General features: G+C 45.2%; 2 protein-coding genes across 5 annotated transcripts in view; one reads left to right on the top strand and one right to left on the bottom strand.

The window, feature by feature from the left end:
- Positions 1–20832, bottom strand: part of MEAK7 (MTOR associated protein, eak-7 homolog) — a 34140-nt gene extending 13308 nt beyond the window's left edge. Inside the window, exons 1-5 of one of the 4 annotated variants that reach the window (XM_036834672.1) lie at positions 20088–20832; positions 16372–16406; positions 6871–7048; positions 4564–4794; positions 4056–4200 (exon numbers count right to left, since the gene is read on the bottom strand). In XM_036834672.1, coding sequence (XP_036690567.1) covers positions 4056–4200; positions 4564–4794; positions 6871–7023 — 529 coding nt within the window. In that variant the 5' untranslated portion in view covers positions 7024–7048; positions 16372–16406; positions 20088–20832. Of the gene's footprint in view, positions 1–4055; positions 4201–4563; positions 4795–6791; positions 7049–16371; positions 16407–20045 lie in introns of those variants that run through there. The other 3 variants (XM_036834673.1, XM_036834674.1, XM_036834675.1) reach the window with 3 other exon arrangements.
- LOC118885739 (c-Myc-binding protein-like) lies at positions 8065–8609 on the top strand. The gene has a single exon (XM_036834676.1). The coding sequence runs from the start codon at positions 8119–8121 to the stop codon at positions 8428–8430; it is 312 nt and encodes a 103-aa protein (XP_036690571.1). The 5' UTR covers positions 8065–8118; the 3' UTR covers positions 8431–8609.
- Positions 20833–25659: the final 4827 nt, after the last annotated feature.

Here is a 25659-nt window from a genome sequence, read left to right on the forward strand (position 1 = left end):
TAATAAAATAATAATAAAAAAAAAACCAATGGGTCAATGATGAAATCAAAGAAGAAATTAAAAAATACCTTGAGCAAATGACAATGAAAACACAACCATATAAGAACTATGGGATGTAGCAAAAGCAGTTCTCAGAGGGTAGTTTATAGTGATTCAGGCCTTCTTTAAGAAACAAATAGCTCAAATAAACAACCTAACACACTACCTAAAAAATTTAGAAAAAAGAACAAACAAAACCTAAAGGAAAAGATAATAAAGCAAAGGAAAGATAATAAAGATCAGAAAGGAAATAAATAAAAGAGAGATTAAAAAACAAATGAAAAAATCAATAAAACAAGAGCTGTTTCTTTGAAAGGGTAAACAAAATTGACAAACCTTTGCCCAGGCTCACCAAAAAGAAAAAGAGAGAAGACCCAAATAAACAAAATAAGAAATGAAAGAAGAGAAATCACAACAGATACCACAGAAATACAAAAAACCATGAGTGAATACTATGAAAAATTATATGCCAACAAATTTGACAACCTCCAAGAAATGGACAACTTCCTAGAAACATAGAGCCCACCAAAACTGAATCACGAAGAAAGAGACAACTTAAACAGACCAATCACTAGAAAAGAAATCAAATCTGTTAAAACAAACAAACAAACAGCAAACAAAACAAAACCCGCCTAAAATAAAATTCCAGGACCATATGGCTTCACAGGCAAATTCTACCAAACATACAAAGAAGAACTTATACTGATCTTTCTCAAATTCTTCCAGAAGACTGAAGAGGAAGGAACACTCCCAAAGACATTCTATGAAGACACCGTCACCCTGATACCAAAAGCAGACAAAGACACTACCAAAAAAGATAATTACAGGCCAATATCTTTGATGAATATAGATGCAAAAATTCTCAACGAATAATTAGCAAACCGAATCCAACAACACATAAAAAAGGTCATACACCACAACCAAGATGGATTCATCCCAAGATCACCAGGATGGTTCAACATATTCAAATCAATCTACATGATATACCACATCAACAAAAGAAAGGACAAAAACTACATGATCATCTTAATAGATGCATAAAAAGCATATGATGAAATTCAACACCCATTCATGATAAAAAGCCCTTACAAAATTGGGTATAGAGGGAACATATCTCAACATAATAAAAGCTATTTATGGCAAACCCACAGCCAACATAACACTCAACGGTGAAAAGCCAAAAGCCTTCCTGCTAAAATCTGGAACAAGACAAGGGTGCCCACTCTCACCACTTCTTTTCAACATAGCACTGGAAATCCTAGCCACAGCAATCAGACAAGAAATAGAAATAAAAGGTGTTCAACTTGGTAGGGCAGAGGTAAAATTATCATTATACACAGAAGACATGATAATATATATAGAAAACCCTCAAGACTCCACACAAAAACTACTAGAACTGATAAACAAATTCAACAAGGTAGCAGGATACAAGATTAACATACAGAAATCAATTGCATTTCTTTACACTAACAATGAAATACCAGAAAGGGAATGTAAACAAATAATCCCTTTTAAAATCACACCCAAAAAAAAAAAATACTTAGGAATAAACCTCACCAAGGAGGTGAAAGACTTATATGCTGAGAACTATAAAACATTAATAAAGGAAATTAAAGACGATTTAAAGAGGACTTCCCTGGTGGCACAGTGGTTAAGAATCCGCCTGCCAATGCAGGGGACATGGGTTCGAGCCCTGGTCCAGGAAGATCCCACATGCCGCAGAGCAACTAAGCCCGTGTGCCACAACTACTGAGCCTGTGCTCTAGAGCCCACAAGCCACAACTACTGAGCCCGCAGGCCACAACTACTGAGCCCGCGTGCCTAGAGCCTGTGCTCCGCAACAAGAGAAGCCACCGCAATGAGAAGCCCACGCACCACAATGAGGAGCAGCCCCTGCTTGCCGCAACTAGAGAAAGACCGTGTGCAGCAACAAAGACCCAACACAGCCATAAATTAATTAATTAATTAATTATTTTAAAAAAGATGATTCAAAGAAATGGAAAGATATCCCATGCTCTTGGATTGGAAGAATATTGTTTAAATGGCCACATTACCCAAAGCAATCTATAGGTATAATGCAATACCTATGAAATTACCCATGATATTTTACACAGAAATAGAACAAATAATAATAAAATTTATACGGAACCACAAAAAACCCAGAATTGTCAAAGCAATCCTGAGGAAAAAGAGCAAAGCTGGAGACATAACCCTCCCAGACTTCAGACAATATTATCAAGTTATAGTAATCAAAACAGCATGATAGGGCTTCCCTGGTGGCGCAGTGGTTGAGAATCTGCCTGCCAATGCAGGGGACACGGGTTCGAGCCCTGGTCTGGGAAGATCCCACATGCCACGGAGCAACTGGGCCCGTGAGCCACAATTACTGAGCCTGCGCATCTGGAGCCTGTGCTCCGCAACAAGAGAGGCCGCGATGGTGAGAGGCCCGCGCACCGCGATGAAGAGTGGTCCCCACTTGCCGCAACTAGAGAAAGCCCTCGCACAGAAACGAAGACTCAACACAGTCATAAATAAATAAATAAATAAATAAATAAATAAATAAATAAATAAATAAAAGAACGTGAATTTCTAAAAAAAAAAAAAACAAAAAACAGCATGATATTGGCACAAAAACAGGCATATAGATCAATGGAACAGAAGAGAGAGCCCAGAAATAAGCCCACACACCTACAGTCAATTAATCTTCAACAAATGAGGCAAGAATATACAATGGAGAAAAGACAGTCTCTTCAGCAAGTGGTGTTGGGAAAGCTGGACAGCTGCATTTTAAATCAATGAAGCTAGAGTACACCCTCTCACCATACACAAAAATAAACTCAAAATTACTTAAAGACCTAAATATAAGACAAGACACCATAAAACTCCTAGAAGAGAACACAGGCAAAATATTCTCTGACATAAATCATACCAATGTTTTCTTAGGTCAGGCTCCCAGGGCAATAGAAATAATAGCCAAAATAAACAAATGGTACCTAATCAAACTTAAAAGCTTTTGCACAGCAAAGGAAACCATAAACAAAACAAAAAGACAACCTACAGACTGGGAGAAAATATTTGCAAATGATGTGACCAACAAGGGCTTAATTTCCAAAATATACAAATGGCTCATACAACTCAACAACAACAACAAAAAAACAAACAACCCAATCCAAAAATGGGCAGAAGACATAAGTAGACATTTCTCCAAAGAAGACATACAGATGGCCAAGAGGCACATGAAGAGATGCTCAAGATCCCTAGTGGTCCAGTGGTTAAGAATCCGTCTTGCAATGCAGGGGACTCTGGTTCAATCCCTGGTCAGGGAACTAAGAACCCACATGCCATGGGGCAACTAAGCCCACGTGCCACAACTACTGAGCCCATGTGCCACAACTAGAGAGAAGCCCACACACTGCAATGAAAGATCCTGCGTGCTGCAATTAAGACCTGATGCAGCCAAAAATATATAAATATTTTTTAAAAAAAGAGTAAGAATGTATATATTCATATATATATATAACTGAGTCACTTTGCTGTACAGCAGAAATTGACACAGCATTGTAAATCAACTATACTTCAATAAATTTTTTTTTAAAAAAAGGAAAGAAAACCAAACTAAATCTAAAAGAAGCAGAAGAAAGGAAATAAAAGACTTGGATGAAGATAAATGAAACAGAGATTAGACAACAGAGAAAACCCATAAAACCAAAAGTTGGCTCTTTGAAAATAACAAAAAGTGAACAAACCATTAGCTAGACTGACCAAGAAAAAAGGAGAAGAACCAAATGGCTAACATCAGAAATGAAAGTGGGGACATCACTACTGACCCTGCAGAAATAAGGATTATAAGGAAATACTATGAACGACTGCCCACGATTAAATAATCTAAATAGTCCTCCAAAGTTGGAAGACTCACATTTGCTGGTTTCAAAACTTTAGTACAAGCCTACAGTCATGGAGGTGGCGTGGTACCACTCTACAAGGCCAAGGTCTAAGGACTAAGGCAGGGCACTTGCCTTGAAGCTTCATCTCGGAGCACAGCTGAGCAGCCAGCACCTGCACCCTGGAAAGGGAGCCTGGGGCTTGCTTCTGAGTCCAGCCTCTCAGCTCCTGTCTGTAGTTTAGCACGTGTGCCACAGAGCCAACCAGATCCTCTGTAAACTTGAAGACCACAATTTTACCATTAATCGCATTTCTGTTGTGATCTATGACCGACATCACATCAACATGGGGAAGGGCGTCTCATCTCTTTAAGGCCAACTGTGATGGACCACAATATGGAACAGATCATGTAACTTGGGTAGTTACTCATTTTTCTAATGATACCTTTGGCTGGTCTAGATTGCCAGTGCCTTTTTGTCCAGGAGTTCTGACCTCAACCAGTGACGTGGTCTAGGTACCCGCCCCCCCGCCAGGGTGGACTTGTGCACAGTGCCTCCATCAGCTGCTTAATCGTCCTAGGTCCCCCACCAAAGGACACCAAGGCTGCTTGGGATGGCTGCGAAGGGCCTGGTAGCCTCTTACCTTTTGGACCTCTCTTGCTTTCACGGGACTTTCTGTGGCAGAAATCATTTTCCAGATCACGAGACTCTTCTCCTCGGCATTTCCTTTCAACAGGTGGGACATGGACACTGTGAACTGCTCCCGGGAGATGCGCTCACTGGGCCCCTTGGTCTTCCCGGTCACGTCCACCCTCCGCATGCCCTCAAACAGCCTGGTGACCATCTCTGCGGGAAGAGCTTCCCCCACGTGGCTCTGCGGGGACAGGTAGGTGAAAAGGTCAGACAGGGTGCCAGTCAAATGAGGCAGGATGATGGAAAAACAGCTAAGGGAGAAAGACCAACCACTGCCACCAGCACATAACCTTCCTAGATCCCCAAATGCACCATCTCTCCCCGCCTAAGGGCATCATGACACCCCAGGACCCACACACCTGAGGCGTCCTGGCTTGTGGCTCAGCTTGGCCGTCAGACTCTTCCATCGTCTGTTCCCATCCTGCCCTCCAGACTTCCCAGTCTCCCCAGACTGGCCGTGTCATTCCTGCCTCTGGCCATCGTCTGCTCTTCACTCTGCTTACAACATCTCCTCAATTCTAGATTCCAGTAGCTGTCATTTGCATGTCTAACTTTATTTCCATATGGAACATACGGTCTGTGTAGTGCTAAGTTGGTCTCCTCTATATTATGGACTCCCGAATATATTAGCTAACTTTACCAATCCAAGTTCTTTGTGCTCAATATGCATTGGAAAGGGGGGAGAAGGATAAATTGGGAGATTGGGAGTGACATATACATACTACCATATATAAAATAGATAACTAATAGGGTCCTACTGTATAGCACAGGGAACTACTCAATACTCTGTAATGACCTATATGGGAATAGAAGCTAAAAAAGAGTGGATATATGTATATGTATAACTGATTCACTTTGTCGTATAGCAGAAACTAACACAACACTGTAAATCAACTACACTCCAATAAAAATTTTTTTAAATTAATAAAATCTAGTTCTTGGGACTTCCCTGGTGGTCCCGTGGTTAAGACTCCATGCTGCCAATGCAGGGGGCATGGGTTCAATCTCTGGTCAGGGAACTAAGATCCCACATGCCATGCGGCACGGCCAAAAGATTAAAAAAAAAAAAATCTAGTTCTTAATTGTCTTGCCAGTAACATTCTGTAAATATCCTTTTCTCTTTTTTTTTATTTTTTATTTAATTTTATTTTTAGCTGCATTGGGTCTTCGTTGCTGCACGCGGGCTTTCTCTAGTTGCGGCGCGTGGGGGCTACTCTTCGTTGCAGTGGGCTCCTCTCACCGTGGTGGCTTCTCTTGTGGAGCACAGGCTCTAGGCCCGCGGGCTTCAGTAGTTGTGCCATGCGGGCTCAGTAGTTGTGGCTCGCGAGCTGCAGAACACAGGCTCAGTAGTTGTGGCACACGGGTTTAGCTGCTCTGCGGCATGTGGGATCTTCCTGGACCAGGGCTCAAACCCGTGTCCCCTGTACTGGCAGGTGGATTCTTAACCACTGCACCACCAGGGAAGCCCCACCCTATTTATCTTGATAAACACCTGTGAATGCTGTCACCAACTCAGCAGTTAAGTCCCTAAGTGGCCTGTCTTGTTCTGTCTACTCCAGCTTAGTGGGCGACCCAGCAGACTGGGGTGCTTCTGGTCTAGTGGAGATACACACATGATACACACACACACACACACAAGCTGTGACCCCAATCCTCCCTGGCCAGTTTCCTCAACTATAAGGTGAGTATGTTGGGGTGGGCCGATGAGGTCTCTTCACTGCTGTCTCGCTCTGTCTGAGCACCCAAACCACCCAAACACGTGGCTAAGAGCCCCATGGAACGGGGCCAAAAGATGGGTAAATGGGCAGTTCTCACTCGTTGTCAGGTGAACCTTGACTCTGAAACTTCATTATTTTGTTAGGAAAACCACAAAACTCCTAGGACGTCAAACACTTACGAATCCTAAAGGCCAAGGTGGACTTGAAACTTTGCAGTTATCGGACCCACAAATACAGCTAAGGGCAGCCTGTCACTCGTCTGGAGGGAAACCGGGGACAGTGGTTCAAGAGACAGCAAGAGGCCAGCCCCTCTAGTCAACCTCAAGCGGGAAAAGTCCCCAAAACACTGTGACACGAAGGCTGAGCAGAGCAGCTGCAACACGGACCACAGAAGCCACAAAGCTGAAAATAGGTACTATCTGTCCCTTTCCAGAAGACACATCCCTCAGTGTTCCCATACCTGTCCTACAGGAACAGACAGCCAGTTTTGGCCTGACCCCTCTCCAAACTAAACATGGACTTCTGACTGTTACTCTTGCCTTCAGTGCCTGCAGAGAGAAGGATCTGGGCGAGGTACTGGAGCCGAGTTCCTCTGACGACAGAGAATCAAACAATCTGTCAATCTCGGCCTGCTCCTCAGGAAGAAACCGCGAGGAGAAACTCTGCCCCGGGTGGCTCTTGCTATTCCCCATCTGTCCTTGTAGCTGGCAGGATTCTCTGCAGAAGGAAAGTTCACACCCAGTTAGGAGGGACATCAAAATGTAATAATCACAGAAAATAAACATCGATAATTATATGGTCGAGGTAATCAATACTGACCTACTTGCAAAATGCAGCTACAACACATCAGAGCTATGTAATGTTGTTTCAGTGTGGTAGAAATTAATGGTCAACACAAAGTGGGAAAACCCAATTCTAATTCCTCTCACTGCCTGAGGCCTGCTCATAACTGCCAACCAACAGTCTGGATTTCTTTATTCGAAAACAGTTTCTAAGCTAATGTAACTAAAATGTAGAAAAAACAGGATTTCAATCTAAATATTCATTTTTTAAAAGTCTGAGTTGAAAAAATAATCTATAAAGCTGGATGATCACACATATTTAAATAAAATCAACACCCTGCAAATATCACCTACAGAGCAGATGTGCTATTAGACATGTTTTTCCCTTTGTGATCCTGGCTCCACCTGGCTGGCTGTATGGTCTTGGGCAAGCGACCAAAACTCTCTGTGCCCCAGTTTCCTCGTTTGTAAAATGGGAATAATCACAGCCCAACCTCAGATGGCTGTGATCATGGTTGGCCAAAGCTGTGAGATCAGGACTTCCCTAGGGGCGTAGTGGTTAAGAATCCGCCTGCCAATGCAGGGGACACAGGTTCGAGCCCTAGTACAGGAAGATCCCACATGCCGCCGAGCAACTAAGACCATGCGCCACAACTACTGAGCCTGCGCTCTAGAGCCCAGGAGCCACAACTACTGAAGCCCATGCACCTAGAGCCCACGCTCCACAAAAAGAGAAGCCACCACAATGAGAAGCCCGCACACCACAACGAACAGCAGCCCCTGCTCGCCGCTACTGGAGAAAGCCCACATGCAGTGACGAAGACCCAACGCAGCCAAAAATAAATAAATAAAATTAATTTATTAAAAAATAAATAAATAAATAACATACAAAGGAATTCCCATAACATTATCAGCTGATTTTTCAGCAGAAACTCTGCAGGCCAGGCTGCTCCGAGCCCGCCCGCCACGGTCTCCGGCGCCAGCTACGCCGCTGCCGCTGTCACTATGGCCCATTACAAAGCCGCCGACTCGAAGCGCGAGCAGTTCCGGAGGTACTTGGAGAAGTCGAGGGTGCTGGACACGCTGACCAAGGTTTTGGTAGCCTTGTATGAAGAACCAGAGAAACCTAATAGTGCTTTGGATTTTTTAAAGCATCACTTAGGAGCTGCTACCCCAGAAAATCCAGAAATAGAGCTGCTTTGCCTAGAATTGGCAGAAATGAAAGAGAAATATGAAGCTATTGTAGAAGAAAATAAAAAACTGAAAACAAAGCTTGCTCAGTATGAACCACCTCAGGAGGAGAAGCGTGCTGAATAGGATTCTTCTCAGTTGAAAAGACACTGAAAAATGGTTTCGTGTGACTTGAATAGTTTGTATAGTATATAATCTTTTCCGAACAGATGCTATAGCACTCTTTTAATATGTTAAATTCACCTATCACACTTTAACTGTTATAAACACATATACTTAGAATCACCAATAAAAACTCAATATAACTTTCTTCGGGTCTTAAAAGCAGGAGAATCAAAAGGGAATCCTGAAAAAAAATCTAAACACAGCCATCTAATTCATTACCTTAAAAGACATTCTGTTTATTAGTCTGACTAGGAATGATGGTATTGGTTGTATTTTAGCCGAGGAAGTTTAGCATGGAGCTATTCCTTGGTTTAGTTCAGGATATGAACACAGGTACAGTCATTCTTTAAAATGAAGATGACAGTGTTGTTTATATTGTCTGTAGGCAGCTGGAGAGATCTGTGTGACATAAGATACTGTTGCATGGGGTCTCATGAATCTTCTGCTCTTGTTTATATAATGTGGAACAAATGACTCTTCTTTGCCACCACTTTGCCTTAGATAACTGTGTGTGTGCCAGTGTGAACTCTGACACCACGTTTCCTTCTATGCAATCATGCCCTATCTGATAATGTTGGCTTGCTTTGCTATGTGCTTCCGTGGGTCCCAGCTGCACATTGGCCTTTCTGTGTTGTTTTTCAACTTGCTATAATAGCAGTTAAACTGATTGTAATCTATATAACTTTAAAGAGAATCACACTGTTCCCCTGCCTTACTTGTTGCTTAGCTGAACACAGAACAGAGGCAATATAAAATTCTGGGTTCACGCACAAGCTGGGACAAGAAGGGGAATGAGCCATATATCGTGGAAAATTATAGTTTGCGGGTATAATTATATAGTGCCTTTTTCCCCTCAAAGTATTTTTCTAGCCTTGAATTCATTTTATCTTCATTATCCCTGTGAAGTAGGTAGGCAAGTATGAGGGGAGGTGGGGTGCTGAATTTTTAGGCCAAAGACTGATATGAATACAAATTATTTACTAATTGTAGAACCTTGGGCACATCAGTTAATTGCTCTGAGATTCACTTTCCTCATCTGTTAAATGGGAATAATATCTGTGCTGCCTACCTCACAGGGTTGTTGTGAGGGTCAAATGGAATGTATGTGAAAGATTTGTAAATGGTAAAGCACTATATTCTTGTTAAAAAAAAAAAAAAAGAAACCCTGCAGGCCAGAAGGGAGTGGCAGGATATACTTCAAGTGATGAAAGAGAAAAAACTACAACCAAGATTACCCAGCAAGGATCTCATTCAGATTCAATAGAGAAATCAAAAGCTTTTCAGACAAGCAAAAGCTAAGAGAATTCAGCACCACCAAACCAGCTTTACAACAAATGCTAAAGAAACTTCTCTAAGTGGGAAACACAGAGAAGAAAAAGATCTACAAAAACAAACCCAAAACAATTAAGAAAATGGTAATAGCAACATACATATCGATAATAACCTTGAATGTAAATGGATTAGATGCCCCAACCAAAAGATACAGACTGGCTGAATGGATACAAAAACAAGACCCATCTATATGCTGTCTACAAGAGACCCACTTCAGACTTAGCAACACATACAGACTGAAGGTGAAGGGATGGAAAAGGATATTCCTTGCAAATGGAAATCAAAAGAAAACTGGAGAAGCAATACTCGTATCCAATAAAATAGACTTTAAAATAAAGACTGTTACAAGAGATAAGGAGGGACACTACATAATGATCAAAGGATCAATCCAAGAAGAAGATATAACAATTATAAATGTTTATGCACCCAACACAGGAGCACCTCAATACGTAAGGCAAATGCTAACAACCATGAAAGCAGAAATCAACAGTAACACAATAATAGTAGGGGACTTTAACACGTCACTTACACCAATGGACAGATCATCCAAACAGAAAATAAATAAGGAAACACAATCTTTAAATGACACAATAGACCAGATAGATTTAACTGATATTTAAAGAACATTCTACCCAAAAGTGGCAGAATACACTTTTTTCTCAAGTGCACATGGAACATTCTCCAGGATAGATCACATCTTGGGTCACAAATCAAGCCTCAGAAAATTTAAGAAAATTGAAATCGTATCAAGCATCTTTCCTGACCACAACGCTATGAGATTGGAAATCAATTACAGGAAAAAACCTGTAAAAAACACAAATACATGGAGACTAAACAGTGCACTACTAAACAACCGAGAGATCACTGAAGAAATCAAAGAAGAAATAAAAAAATACAAAGGAACAAATGACAATGAAAACACGACGACCCAAAACCTATGGGACACAGCAAAACCAGTTCTAAGAGAGAAGTCTATAGCAATTCAATCTCACCTCAAGAAACAAGAAAAATCTCAAATAAACAATCTAACCCTACACATAAAACAACTAGAGAAAGAAGAACAAAGAAAACCCAAAGTCAGTAGAAGGAAAGAAATCATAAAAATCAGAGGAGAAATAAATGAAATAGAAACAAAGAAAACAATAGCAAAGATCAATAAAACTAAAAGCTGGTTCTTTGAGAAGGTAAACAAAATTGATAAACCCTTAGCCAGACTCATCAGAAAAAAAGGGAGAGGACGCAAATCAATAAAATTAGAAATGAAAAAGGAGAAATCACAATTGATACTGCAGAAATACACAGGATTATAAGAGATTACTACAAAGAACTATATGCCAATAAAATGGACAACCACGAAGAAATGGACAAATTCTTGGAAAGGTACAACTTTCCAAGACTGAACCAGGAAGAATTAGAAAATATATCCTAAAAAATATAAATATTTTTTGGTAAAAAACATACCTATCACAAGAAATGAAATTGAAACTGTAATTAAAAATCTTCCAACAAACAAAGGTCCAGGACTAGATGGCTTCAGAGGCAAATTCTATCAAACATTTATTTATTTATTTATTTATTTATTTATAATTAATTAATTAATTTATTTATTTTTGGCTGCGTTGGGTCTTTGTTGCTGCCCGTGGGCTTTCTCTTGTTGCGGCGAGCGGGGGCTACTCTTCGTTGTGGTGCGCGGGCTTCTCATTGTGGTGGCTTCTCTTGTTGTGGAGCATGGGCTCTAGGAGCACGGGCTTCAGCAGTTGTGGCTCACAGGCTCTAAGAGCGCAGGCTCAGTAGTTGTGGCACATGGGCTTAGTTGCTCCGTGGCATGTGGGATCTTCCCAGACCAGGGCTCGAACCCGTGTCTCCTGCATTGGCAGGTGGATTCTCAACCACTGTGCCACCAGGGAAGCCCTAACAAACATTTAGAGAACAGCTAACACCTAACCCTTCTCAAACTCTTCCAAAAAACTGCAGAGGGAGAAACAATCCCAAATTCATTCTATGAAGCCACCTTCACCCTGATACCAAAATTAGGAAAAGATATCACAAAAAAAGAAAATTATAGGTCAATATCACTGATGAACACAGATGCAAAAGTCCTGAACAAAATACTAGCAAACAGAATCCGACAACACATTAAAACGATCATACACTACGATTAAGTGGGATTTATCCTAGAGATGCAAAGATTCTTCAATATATGCAAATCAATCAATGTGATACACCACATTAACAAATTAAGGAATAAAAACCATATGATAATCTCAACAGATGCAGAAAAGGTTTTTGACAAAATTCAACACCCATTTATGATAAAAACTCTCTAGAAAATGGGCATAGAGGGAACCTACCTCAACATAATAAAGGCCATATATGACAGACCCACAGCAAGCATCAAACTCAATGATGAAAAACTGAAAGCATTTCCTCTAAGATCAGGAACAACACAAGGATGTCCACTCTCTCCACTCTTATCCAACATAGTTTTGGAAGTCCTAGCCACAGCAATTAGAGAAGAAAAAGAAATAAAAGGAATATAAATTGGAAAAGAAGAAGTAAAACTGTCACTGTTTGCAGATGACATGATACTATACATAGAAAATCCTAAAGATGCCACCAGAAAACTACTAGAAATAATCAATGAATTTGGTAAGGTTGCAAGATACAAAATTAATGCACAGAAATCTCTGGCATTCCTATACACCAACAACGAAAAATCAGAAAGAGAAATTAAGGAAACAATCCCATTTACCATCTCAACAAAAAGAATAAAATACCTCGGAATAAACCTGCCTAAAGAGGCAAAAGATTTGTACTCAGAAAACTATAAAACACTGATGAAAGAAATCAAAGATGACATAAACAGATGGAGAAATATACCATGTTCTTGGATTGAAAGAATCAATATTGTGAAAATGACTATACTACCCAAAGCAATCTACAGATTCAATGCAATCCCTATCAAACTACCAATGGCGTTCTTCACAGAATTAGAATGCCATTACAATTCGTATGGAAACACAAAAGACCCCGAATAGCCAAAGCAATATTGAGAAAGAAAAACGGAGTTGGAAGGATCAGGCTCCCTGACTTCAAACTATACCACAAAGCTACAGTAATCAAGACAGTATGGTACTGGCACAGAAACAGAAATATAGATCAATGGTACAGGACAGAATGCCCAGAGATAAACCCACGCACATATGGGCACCTAATTTACGACAAAGGAGGCAAGAACATACAATGGAGAAAAGACAGCCTCTTCAATAAGTGGTGCAGGGAAAGTTGGACAGCTACATGTAAAAGAATGAAATACACTCCCTACCACCATACACAAAAATAAACTCCAAATGGATTAAAGACCTAAAAGTAAGGCCAGACACTATAAAACTCTTAGAGGAAAACACAGGAAAAACACTCTTTGACATAAACCACAGCAAGATAATTTTTGACACACCTCCTAGAGAAACGGAAATAAAAACAAAAATAAACAAATCGGACTTAATTAAACTTAAAAGCTTTTACACAGCAAAGGAAACCATAAACAAGACAAAAAGACAACCTTCAGAATGGGAGAAAATATTTGCAAATGAAACAACAGACAAAGGATTAATCTCCAAATATACAAACAGCTCATGGAGCTCAATATCAAAAAAACAAACAATCCAATTAAAAAATGGATGGAAGACCTAAATAGACATTTCACCAAGGAAGACATACAGATGGCCAAGAGGCACATGAAAAGATGCTCAACATCACTAATTATTAGAGAAATGCAAATCAAAACTACAATAAGGTATCACCTCATGCCAGTCAGAATGGCTATTAACAAAAAATTTAGAAACAATAAATGCTGGAAAAGGGAACCCTCCTGCACTGTTGGTGGGAATGTAAATTGATACAACCACTATGGAAAACAGTATGGAGGTTCCTTAAAACACTAAAAATCGAACTACCATATGACCCAGCAATCCCACTACTGGGCATATACCCTGAGAAAACCATGATTCAAAAAGAGACATGTACCACAATGTTCATTGCAGCCCTATTTATAATAGCCAGGACATGGAAGCAACCAAAGTGTCCATCGACAGATGAATGGATAAAGAAGATGTGGCACATAGATACAATGCAATATTAGCCATAAAAAGAAACAAAATTGAGATATTTGTAGTGAGGTGGATGGACCTAAAGTCTGTCATAGAGTGAAGTAGGTCAGAAAGAGAAAAACAAATACTGTATTCTAACGCGTATATATGGAATCTAAAAAAAAAAAATGGTACTGATGAACCTAGTTGCATGGTAGGAATAAAGAGGTAGACATAGAGAATGGACTGGAGGACACAGGGTGGGAGAGGGAAGCTGGGGCAAAGTGAGAGTGGCATCGACATATATACACTACCGAATGTACAATAGTTAGCTAGTGGAAAGCAGCAGCATAGCACAGGGAGGTCAGCTCGGTGCTTTGCGATGACCTAGGGGGTGGGATAGGGAGGGTGGGAGGGAGGCTCAAGAGGGAGGGGATATGGGGACATGTGTATGCATATGGCTGATTCGCTTTGCTGTACAACAGGAACTAACACAGTATTGTGAAGCAATTATACTCCAATAAAGATCTATTTATAAAAACAAAAGATAAAAAAAATAAACTCCAGGTACCAAAAAAAAAAAAAAAGAAAAGTGAACAATTCAGTGGCATTTGGGACATTCACAACATTGTGAGACCACCACCTTTATCTAGTTCTAAACCATTTCCATCACCCCAAAAGACACCCCACACCCGTTAGCGGTTATTCCCCATCCCCGATCCCTCAGCCCCTGGCAACCACTAATGTGCTTTCTCTGTGGATTTGCCTATTTCGAACATTTCATGTAAATGAAATCATCCAGTACATGGTCTTTGGGGTCTGGCTTTTTTCAGTCAGCATAATGTTTTAAAATTTCATCTGCGTGGTAGCGTAATCAGTACTTCATTCCTTTTTATGGGTGAATAATATTTATGGTAGATGGAGATACCGTCTTTGGTTTATCCATCCATCTGTTGATGGACATTTGGGCTGCTTCTATCCTCTGGGTGTTGTGAACAGTGCTGCTGTGAACATATGTGTATACGTACTTGTTTGAGTCCCTGCTTTCAAATTTGGGGGCGGCAGGTACTATACCTAGGAATGGAATTGCTGGGTTGTATAATCTGATGTTCACTTTTTGAGGAATTGCCAAACTATTTTCTGTTTTACAATCCCAGCAGGAAAGCATGAGGGTTCCAATTTCTCCATATCCTCTCTGACATTCCTGCTATTTTTCCATCTTTTTACTCCGGCCATTCTGGCAGGGGTGCCCATCTGCCCCCAACAGGAAGCCTCCAGCAGAGGGCTCCTTGGACGGAAGCTGTAGCGCGCTTGCAAAGGCTGCTGGAAACGGGTGCTTGTGCAGCCGAGTTTGGGGCTATCACTCACGGGCCACCTGATCTAAATGCTTCCAGTTCTCAAGTGTTTCAGCAGCGTAAGAGCCAAGAAGGAAAACTTCCGGCCCTGGGCTCAAGGTCCAGCCTGCGTGAGGCTTTCTTCATGTCTAAGATACAGCGAGCGGCACCAGCGGGTGCCTGGTCCCCTCCAGGGCGCACAGCCCAGGCGGCCATGCCAAGGCAGACCCGTCCTGTTCCTCAACTTTTCTAAGAGCCCCAAGAAACAACCCGATCACGTAGGACTTGATGAGGAGACGAGCCATCATCATTTGATTTTTAAATACCCACCACTTCCGGAAGAGAGTAGGAAAGAGTGCCAAGCAAAGGCAGAAAGAAGGTACCAACATCACTGACTCTGCAGTTAACTTAATATATTCTGCCAACTGCAAAGCAGTGCTCTTAGTATTAAGTGTCTGAAAGCAACGCGGAAGAGAAATCACAATAGAAAATAGGTCGATGCCCCCTGGCTAAAGACAAGCAGGAGTGCGCGTGTGGTCAGAGCTGCATTTCCAACCCAAGGCAGCGAGGAAGCATGGGGGGCTCGGTGAGAGTGTGAAGGGGGATGCTTTCTTGGAAGGCTCAAAAAAGGGGTTGGTGCCATTCAGTGACTGGGTAGCTTAATCCTTCTCATCGAGGATGCAGGAGGAACAGAGAAGGGCTAGGGTAATAATTAAGAAGGACGCTGCATTGCTCTGTTGACCAGAAAGCAGGCTGCAGGTTATTTTGGGACCCCGCACAGTGACCTGATCTCTCTACACAGCGTGACTTTGCTTTCACTTGGTTCCACCCCAGCTTTACTTCCATTAGCGATAAATCACGATAGCTTTAGTCAAAAGTATCTTTAGATTCATACCCTTCCAACCAGGGAAATTCAAGATTCTCTCAAAATCTGTGTTAATTTATCAAGTCACCAAAAGACCTGTCACACAACTCTCCCTGCGTCCCCACCTTGTTATTCTGCTGAAATCCAGGAAATGGTAAATGAATTAAAATGTACCCTAGTGAAATCTATTTCGTTCTCAGGGTCTTCCTAGCAAAGATCACCACGCTTTTTCACTTCATCTAGAAAACCTTAAGGTTTGTGACATGAGAGGCCCCTGACTCACCTAAACTTTGGAAGAGATGACGGCCTTCTGAACACCTGGGGGGAAAGGTTTGTGAGATGTCAGCACACCTTCATGTCAGAGCTGGACCCTCCAGGCCGGCTGACAGCCGTGCCCACCCAGGTGGGCTCCCAAGGCCGACCTGGCAGATGCGTGTGGTCCCCTCGGAACGTCAGACACCAGTCTCTGTGGACAGTTCCCTTCTGCCCGTTGTCTGGCTCAGAGGACCCTCATGTCCACCCCTGCACCCCTCACCATCTACTCAGCCTCAGGTTCCAAGACTACCCGGCATTCTTGACTTTCCTAGAACCGACTGCTGCCTTACCTGACATGGACACAGGTCCCCCCTTACTCACTCTGTTTGCGCTGCACCCACACCTGCATGCCTGACTCACCCACCGTAGAATCTGAATGCCATTAAAGAGACTGCCGCGCGGCCACCTGGCCAGCACCTGAGCCAGCCTGGCACATGCAGGCACGGGGACACGCCGGTCCAACGGCTGTGTTGTTCCCCACCCACCCCTCGGGTGGACGGCCTGTTCTCTCACCACCTCGTGAGATCCCGTGTGCTAACTCCAGGAGGTCGGCCTTGCCTGGGTCCCTCACGTTCGGGCCCCACGGGACTCACTCCCAGATCCCAGGCACTCAGGGCCCCTTGGATCAGTGCCACTCACTCCACCACCCGTGACCAGTCCCCTGCCCACCTCTGTACCCCATGGCCCACCAGGCCTGGGCCACCAGGGAGAGCTGACAGCAAGGACAGGGGCTCCATCTAAATGCCGCACCTCAACCTTCCCACATCCTGGGAAAGCATCCTTCCTTCTCAAAACCAAGGAATCGCTCTACCGGGGGATACCAGCCTCTTTCAGGGGGACGTCTGGGGCTAAAAGGCTGCCAACATGTAAATGCCTCTCCTCAGACATTCCCAGATGTTCCATGACTGAGCAATCAGTGCGGCCAGGGGCAGTGCCACTGAGAGGTCATGGGGCCTGCCCCCTCGAGCACACTGGCCTTCCTGACATCAGCACATGCATCTAATTCCTTCAACAGATAACTAACTCAGCGTCTCCTAGGCCAGGCCCCGTCAGAGGGAGAGCAGACAGAAGCCTCAGAAAGGCCCAGGGCCTGCAGGAGCGTCCCGTCCAGCAAATGCTGCGGGGATCGGCAGGGATGGGGGGAGAGTGGAAAATGTCCCAAAGGACATGTTCCGGCTGGGTTTTCCGGCACCCACAGGTGGTTCGCCCAGGAAGCAGGGACGGTGCACACAAAGGTGCAGGGTGAAACCGACATCGTCCAGGCGAGGTCTGGTGTGCGGAGGGGGCCGGGGGGGCTACAGAGCAAGGTGGCCTCGTCTGCCTCCACCCAGCCCCTCACTTCCAGCCCATCCCAGCCCCCTCCCCTGTCCCACCGGCAACAGGCTCCTGCACTGTTGTCTGGAAACAGCAGCCTGGCCTCCTCAGGGTCCAGATGGCTGCGAGAAAGGACCAGAGCTGGGCGAGGCGCCCACAGGGAGGAGCGGAGGGCAGAAATGCACAGGAGAGATGCGGCCCGTCGGCATGCGGTAGGCTCAGGGCGGCACCTGGAAGAGATGCCAGGGAAGGCCCAGAAGCAGGGCAGCTGGCAACACTGGTTTTTCTTCTAGGAGGAGGGAGAACTGCTACACCCTCAAGCAGTAGCCACAGGCCTGGAGTCAACAAGAGGTGGAAGGAAGGGCAGCCTCTCACACCATGCCCCGGGCCCCTGGCCCACCATTCTCGGTGTCCGCAGGGCACTGGTAAGAGGACACATCTTTAGACAGCTCCAAGGACACCCCGCTCCTGTTAAAGAGCTCCCACAAGGCAGGAGGACGTAATGGCAGTGGTACAGCGTCCCCAAGTTCATCCAGCCTGGACTCCATCGTTTAATCAGGCCTGAAATCTCTTTAATCAACTTTGGGGAGGAACTGAAGGCCTTTGATGCGTCCTTACTTCTCCCCAGATGCATAATTCCTGAACTTTCTTTCAGTCCCTGGCAATGGTTTTCTCACGGGACTGTCCTGGGTGCACCTCGATATGTGCCACGGGCTTTTTTTTTCCAGGCAAGCTGTGCATAAAACAACCCAACGCTGGCCTGAGTCTCCTGCAGGTTTACGTATATCACGTTCTCTTTCAAGAGGACGCGCCTCAGTGATCCTTTAAGATTGCTAACCCCAGTGGTTCTCAACTGGGGGCGGTTTTGTCTGCCGGGGGACAGCTGGCAATGATGTCTGGTTGTCACAACCAGGGAGAGGAGTGCTGCTGGCATCTAGTGGATACCAACCAGGGGAGCTGCTAAATACCCTACAACGCACAGGACCGCCCCCCTGAACAAAGAGGTCCCTGGCCCCAAACGTGAGTAGGACTGAGAATGAGAAACTGGCTTCCGAAGATGCAGGGCCGTGGGGCAGAGCGGGAGGGTGGGCACTGAAGTGCGCTGGTACCCAGATGGTGTAAGCAAAGATGCACAGATCCGAGTTCAAGTTCTGACACTGGTTGGTGCTACGACTGAGGGCAAGTTATGAAGCCTTTTCCAACCCTAGTAAAACAGGGAAAGTGCCACCAGCCCTGTAATGAGGGGGAAAGGATTAAATGAGGCAACATAGGGCATTTATCAATAATTCGGCTTTCTGGAGGCCAGAGAAGGAGACACATGAGCCCAAGGCAACAGAAGGTTTCTTGCCTTGGAACAAGACAAACAGCCCAGCTTGGAAGGAACAAATTCCCCAGTGCTAGGGAGGGAGCCAGGAGCTGTTTTTCTGCAGAATGGGCCGCAATTCCTGCTGGCATCCTAGCATGGCTCAGGCACCTCTTTTCAGAGCCTCTCTGAGCCTCTCTGACGGCTCCTGTCCTCGAGGGACACCCTGGACTCTCCACCTCCAAGGGGCCGCTGTCCTGGGAGCAGCAATCTGGCCCTCAGTACGCCCCTTCTGGGAAGACTCCCACCGCCTCATCTGCTTCAAGCTTTGTTTACATCCCAGAACCGGCAGCCCTTCTGCGAAGGGTCAGCTTGAGCCTGGGCCAGCCGCCAGCTGTGCTGGCCAGAAGGGGACCTGTCCCGCTCCTGCCCTATGCTGGCTTCCCTCCCTCCAGGGAGCCCCACTGGCTCATCTGCAGGGTGTTAGCCTAGGAGCACTTTCTTCTCTCCCCTCTGCCCTGAATTTAGCCATCAGCTCCACTCTCCGGGGACAAAGTGAGTAGGCTGTGGTCAGAATAGAGACCGCCCCAGCCCGGCACACACTTCAGTACAGCGCCCCCGCCTCGCCTCCTCCCGCCGATGCTCCCAGTTCTTCCTGCTTCTCTACAGCTCTCTCTCTCTCTCTCTCACTTTCCCTTCCGACAGCTGGCCTACACCCTGAGAACCCTCGGGTAAGAATCTGCCGGAACCCTCTGATCTCAACCACACGACAAGCAGAATGTGAGGAGTGATTCTGTGCTCCAACTGACCACGCGAGGAGACTCTTCCTCCCTCGCAGCTGTCCCCCCACCACTCCCCACCCCGCCGCAGGGCAGAGAGGCACGGGCTGCCAGGGAGGGGCAGGGCCCAGGTCCACTCTGGCACCACCCGCTCCCAGGACCAGGGTCATCGCCCCCATCAGAATGCTCCCCCAGGCCTCCTGACCAACGACCTTCCCCCTCCCACACCCCCACCCTTCCGCTCACCGAGGCCCTCGCCCTCCGCCCCAGCGCCGACCCCCGACCTGCCTTTCCGCTTGCAGTCCACAAGTTTTCCTCTAGAGCAGCCCACCCCGTTGCCAGGCGACGGCGCTGACGGACGGCTACTTGCCCCAATCGCAGAAGCGGAAGTCTAGGGGGCGGAGCCTTATAACGAATTCAGCCAATGGATATGCACCTCATGGGGAGCGGGCCGGCGCAGGCGGGTGAGGGCGGGGCCGTGGGCGGGGCCGGCTGCAGGAAGGAAGGAGGCGGGATTCCTGGGGCACCGCTGGGGGAGGAGCTGGAAAAGACGCTGGAGGCGGACCTGGGAAAGAGAGCGGCTGAGGATTCATGGGAGGAGCCCGGGAGGAGCACCTGGGGAGGGAGGGGTTGTCTGGCCTCGGGTAAACTAGCTGGGCCTTGGGAGCACGGGGTGTGGCCGGGATGAGGACGGAGCTGGGACAGAGGAGAGCGGGCCTAAGGGAGACCCAGCGAGAGACGAGAGAGGCAGGTAACCCAGCCGCGGGACCCTCCACTACTGAGGCCTCCATGGATTAAGACCCAGGCCACCCTCCTCTGGCACCCCTCTCCCTCCCCCAACTAATCTGGGCGCAGCCTCGCATCCCAGGGCCCGGGCCCCTGCCGACCCCCGACCCCCGCTTCTGCCCCTCCTCAGCCCAGCCCCTCTCTCTTCCTGGGAGCCCTCACTTCTGCCTGCGTTCTCTGACTCCCAGTCCTTTCCAGTGGCATTTAAACGTGCTCAAGTCTGTCTAGTCTTGATAAATAAACTCACCTTGACCCTCAGGCCTTCTCCAGCTTCTCCCACCCCATCGCCAATCCCTCGGCCCCAGCTTCACTCCACAATGTCTCAGGACTGTTGTCCGGATTTATTCACCTTTCATTCGTTCCCCGAACCACTGAAAGCTGGCCCCAGGGGCTCTGTCACTAAATCCATGGGGCACTTTCAGTCCTTGCATGCAGGGGCTTACAGTCAGCATTCCTGCCTTATTAAAACTCTCCTTCCTGGGCACCTAGGTCACTCAGCCCTGGCTTTTCTCCCCTCCCTCCCTGGTAGTTTTCACTCTACGCATCCTCCCTGAGATTAATTCCTTCCTCCTGACTGTCTTCCCTGTGACTTCACTTCCCACCTGTCTGCTCTGCTGACCCCCAAACCTGCACGTCCAGCTGGTGGTCTAGACTGCACTCTGACCCCTAACGCCCATCAGGCTGCATCTCAAACTCAGCCCAGCCAAACCCAAACTCTTCCCTCCAAAACTGCATCTCCTATTTACTTCCTTCCTGAGGGCCGGGCCACCACCTTCCAGGCCCAAGTCAGAGAACTGGAACCATCCTGGATGCTTCCTCCTCCTTTTCTCTCCCCGTGTTCCATTACTTACTAAATCTGTTTTACCTCCAAGATCTGGCCTGCATCCACCCACTTCCCTCCATGTCCCCAGGGCCCCCTGTCTGGGCCAGACCCCAATAACAGCCTCCTTCCCTCCTCCAACCCAGCCAGAGCCAGTGGAACAGTTAGCACAGAAATCCTTAACCTGCCCCCAAGACTGAGAAATGGCATCACAGGATCAAGCAGAGTAACAGACACAGATAAAACCAGCTGCTCGGTTTTGCTGTCCTCAAGTTCACGAGGAACAACATTTCTCAAGGACACTGAGCTGCAGCTGTAAAGTGTCATAACAACCCCCTTTTTTGTGTAGTGACTGCTTTACTCAAAAAGAATTCTGAACTGTAAAATCATAGATGAGCAGAAACTTCGCTGTTTGAAATTCTATCACTCAGAATGAAACTTCCTGCTCCCGCCTGAGAATTTAAGTCAACTTTGACGGAGAAGCAGCCTGGATTTCCAACCCAGGTGCAGATCCAGATAAGTGGTTTCTGGACATGATGGTCCATTGCCCTCCTAACTTTGTGGTTCCCAAGGGAACGGGAGCCAAGTCCCCATTGTAGCCCAGACCGGATGCTGGCCGCTTCCCACACAGCCCTGTTTTGCCCTGAGCCTGTTGAAACGCTGCTCCTTTTAAGTTTCACCCAAACCCCACCTTTCCACAAAGTCCTATGAAAACTCTCTTTGCCTTTGTCAGTTTGAGCTGCCGAGGGTTCCCAGTGTACTGGGTGAACAGTCCTGATTTGTCAGACCGCAGGGTTGATCTTGGTGGTCTTGGGCCTGTGGGGCTAGGACAGCTGTAAGGTCCAAAGGGCAAGGGCAGTGCTGGTCACAGGTCCCCAGATTGTATTGAGCACCTACTACATACATGCCAGGCGTGGTGATACAGCAGTGAGCATTACAGTCTCTGCCCTCAGTCCTCTAGTCCTTTATCATTCAGTTCCACCTGCTGAATGAGTGGGGAGGAGCATGATTAAATTGAGGGGAGGGGATGGTTGGGGGGTTTCTGGCTGTGGAGGAGAGGCTGGGGAAGGTAAGAGGGAGAAAAACCAGGACGGTGAGAAGCTATGGTGGGAAAATAGATGGGATATTAAAAAATACACAGAGACTTCAAGGCTTAAAAGGAATTCAGAGCTGGAGAACAGTATGGAGGTTCCTTAAAAAACTAAAAATATAGTTGCCATGTGATCCAGCAAGCCCACTCCTGGGCATATATCCATAGAAGACTATAATTCGAGAAGATACATGCATGCCTACATTCATAACGGCGCTATTTACAATAGCCAAGACATGGAAGCAACCTAAGTGTCCATCAACAGAGGAATGGATAAAGAAGATGTAGTGTATATATATATACATATACATACATATACAATGGAATTTACTAAGCCACAAAAAAGAATGAAATAATGCCATTTGCAGCAACATGGATGGACCTAGAGATTATCATACTAAGTGAGGTAAGTCAGACAGAGAAAGACAAATATCATATGACATTGCTTATATGTGGAATCTAAAAAAAGTACAAATGAACTTATTTACAAAACAGAAATAGACACACAGACATAGAAAACAAACTTATGGTTACCAAAGGGGAAGGGAGGGGAGGGATAAATTAGGAGTTTGGGATTAACAGATATATACCACTATATATAAAATAGAAAACCAACAAGGACCTACTATATAGCACAGGGAACTATACTCAATATTTTGTAATAATCTATAAGGGAAAAGAATCTGAAAAAGAATATGTATATATATATGTATATGTATAACTGAATCACTTTGCTGTACACCTGAAACTAACACATTTTAGTCAACTGCACTTCAATTAAAAAAAAAAAAAAGAACTCAGAGGCCATCTGAACATTTTCCTTTTTCGTGTCAAGGGACTACTGCCTTCCAGACTCTCTCTGTTCACCCTCGTCCCCGCCCTTCCTGCCAATCGGGTGCTTCCTGGCCAAAGCCCCTTCTTGCCTGCTGCCTGGGGCCTGCCTGGACGCTTCCGGCCCGCAGGGCACAAGCCCTCGTGGAGAGATGGGTCTGAGCACCGAGGCTGTGCCGCAGCCCAGGCGCCCTCACCCTCCTGGACACGAGGGAGTAACCCCCAGCTCTCCCTCTCCGCTCGCTCAGGTTTCTGCCGCCTGCAGCCACGGGGGTGGAAGGATTAGATCCCCTGTACTTAGGCACGCAAACCTCGTTTAGTATACTTTCAGGAATATCCGAGGTGGTGGCATTCTGTGCAAAAAGGCAATTTCCCAGAGGCCGGAGCACGCCCAGGGCAGGGGGCCAGGGGGCTATGGTGGTCCCAGGTGCAGGCAGTGGGGGGGCAGCAGGGGCCCCCCGGCTGTAGAGATACCAACAATAAAACCAACTAAAAGTCGGTCTGCTTTTTATCCCCAAGCGCCAGCAATTCTAAGCAACATCAAGTGATATCATTCTCCTCCGTGAAAAAGCCTTTTATTGGGCTAAGCACAAAACCAGGGGTTGGCAGACTTTTTCTGTCAAGGGCCTGACAGTAAATATTTTTGATTTTTCAAGCCATACCATCTCTGTCACAGCTACTCACAGCTCTTGTGGCACCAAAGCAGCCACAGGCAATAGAAAACCTGTTGGACATGGCTGTTTATGTCACACATTTATGGACACAGAAATGTGAACTTCACATAATTTTCACACATCATAAAATATTATTCTTCTGATTTTGTTTCCAACTGTTTAAACTGCAAAAGTCATTCTTAGCTCACTGGCTGTATAAAAGCAGACAGTGGGGCTTCCCTGGTGGCGCAGTGGTTGAGAATCTGCCTGCCAATGCAGGGGACACGGGTTCGAGCCCTGGTCTGGGAAGATCCCACATGCCGCGGAGCAACTAGTCCCGTGAGCCACAACTACTGAGCCTGCACGTCTGGAGCCTGTGCTCTGCAACGGGAGAGGCCGCGACAGTGAGAGGCCCGGGCACCGCGATGAGGAGTGGCCCCCGCTTGCCACAACTAGAGATAGCCCTCGCACAGAAACGAAGACCTAACACAGCCAAAATAATTAATTAATTAATTAATTAATTAAAAAAAAAAAAAAAGCAAACAGTGGCCGGACTGCAGTTACTGTTATGGTTTTTTGTTTGTTTGTTTTTTACTAGCATGATGAATTCTTAGAATTAAAAAAAAAAAAAAACTTTACCCAAAGAAGAAAGGTGTTTGCTACTTCAAATGTGCCAGCAGGGGAGCAACTCATCAAGCCTGAAGAGCCACAATAACATCGTATCACAAAAGGAAAATGACAAGTCTCCAGAAACCAAACATAAAGTCAAGGAATACTATGATCTAACTGATAGAGAATTCAACACAGCTGTCATAAAGAAATTCAAAGAGCTACAAGAGAACTCAGAAAGGCAGTTCAATGAGCTCAGGACTAAAATTAAGGAATAGAAGAAATACTTTAGTAAAGATACTGAACTCTAAAAAAGAACAAAATAAATTCTGGAGCTGAAGAACTCAAGGAGATGAAAAATGCATTAAAAAGCACTGGAAATAGAGCAGACCATATGGAAGAGAGAATTAGCTCGAAGAAGCTTATGTTTTAATAATATTTATATTTTTTATTTATATATTTTCATGTATATTTATAATATTTATATAAGCTTCAAACTGTACATTTTTATGACATTTCTTTAAAAACTGAGTTTACCAATCCTGTTTAAACTTGCGTCAAAAAAAATAATAAAATACCTAGGAATAAACCTAACCAATGAGATGAAAGACCTACATGCTGAGAACTATAAAACACTGATAAAGGAGATAGAAGATGATTCAAAGAAGTGGAAAGATAACCCATGCTCTTGGATCGGAAGAACTAATATTGTTAAAATGGTGTACTACCCAAAGCAATCTATAGATATAATGCAATCCCTATCAAATTACCCATGACATTTTTCACAGAACTAGAACAAATAATCCTAAAATTGACATGGAACCACAGAAGACCCAGAACTGCCAAAGCCATCCTGAAGAATAAGAACGAAGCCGGAGGCATAACCCTCCCAGACTTCAGACAATACTACAGTAATCAAAACAGTGTGGTGTTGGCACAAAAACAGACATATGGATCATTGGAACAGAACAGAGAGCCCAGAAATAAGCCCACACACCTATGGTCAATAAATCTTCAACAAAGGAGGCAAGAATATACAATGCAGAAAAGACAGTCTCTTCAGCAAGTGAT

This window comes from Balaenoptera musculus, chromosome 19 (assembly GCF_009873245.2).
Source record: "Balaenoptera musculus isolate JJ_BM4_2016_0621 chromosome 19, mBalMus1.pri.v3, whole genome shotgun sequence".
Taxonomy (NCBI): domain Eukaryota; kingdom Metazoa; phylum Chordata; class Mammalia; order Artiodactyla; family Balaenopteridae; genus Balaenoptera; species Balaenoptera musculus.

Excerpts from the sequence above, each read along its gene's own strand:
- LOC118885739 (XM_036834676.1), top strand. The coding sequence starts at position 8,119 with ATGGCCCATTACAAAGCCGCCGACTCGAAGCGCGAGCAGTTCCGGAGG.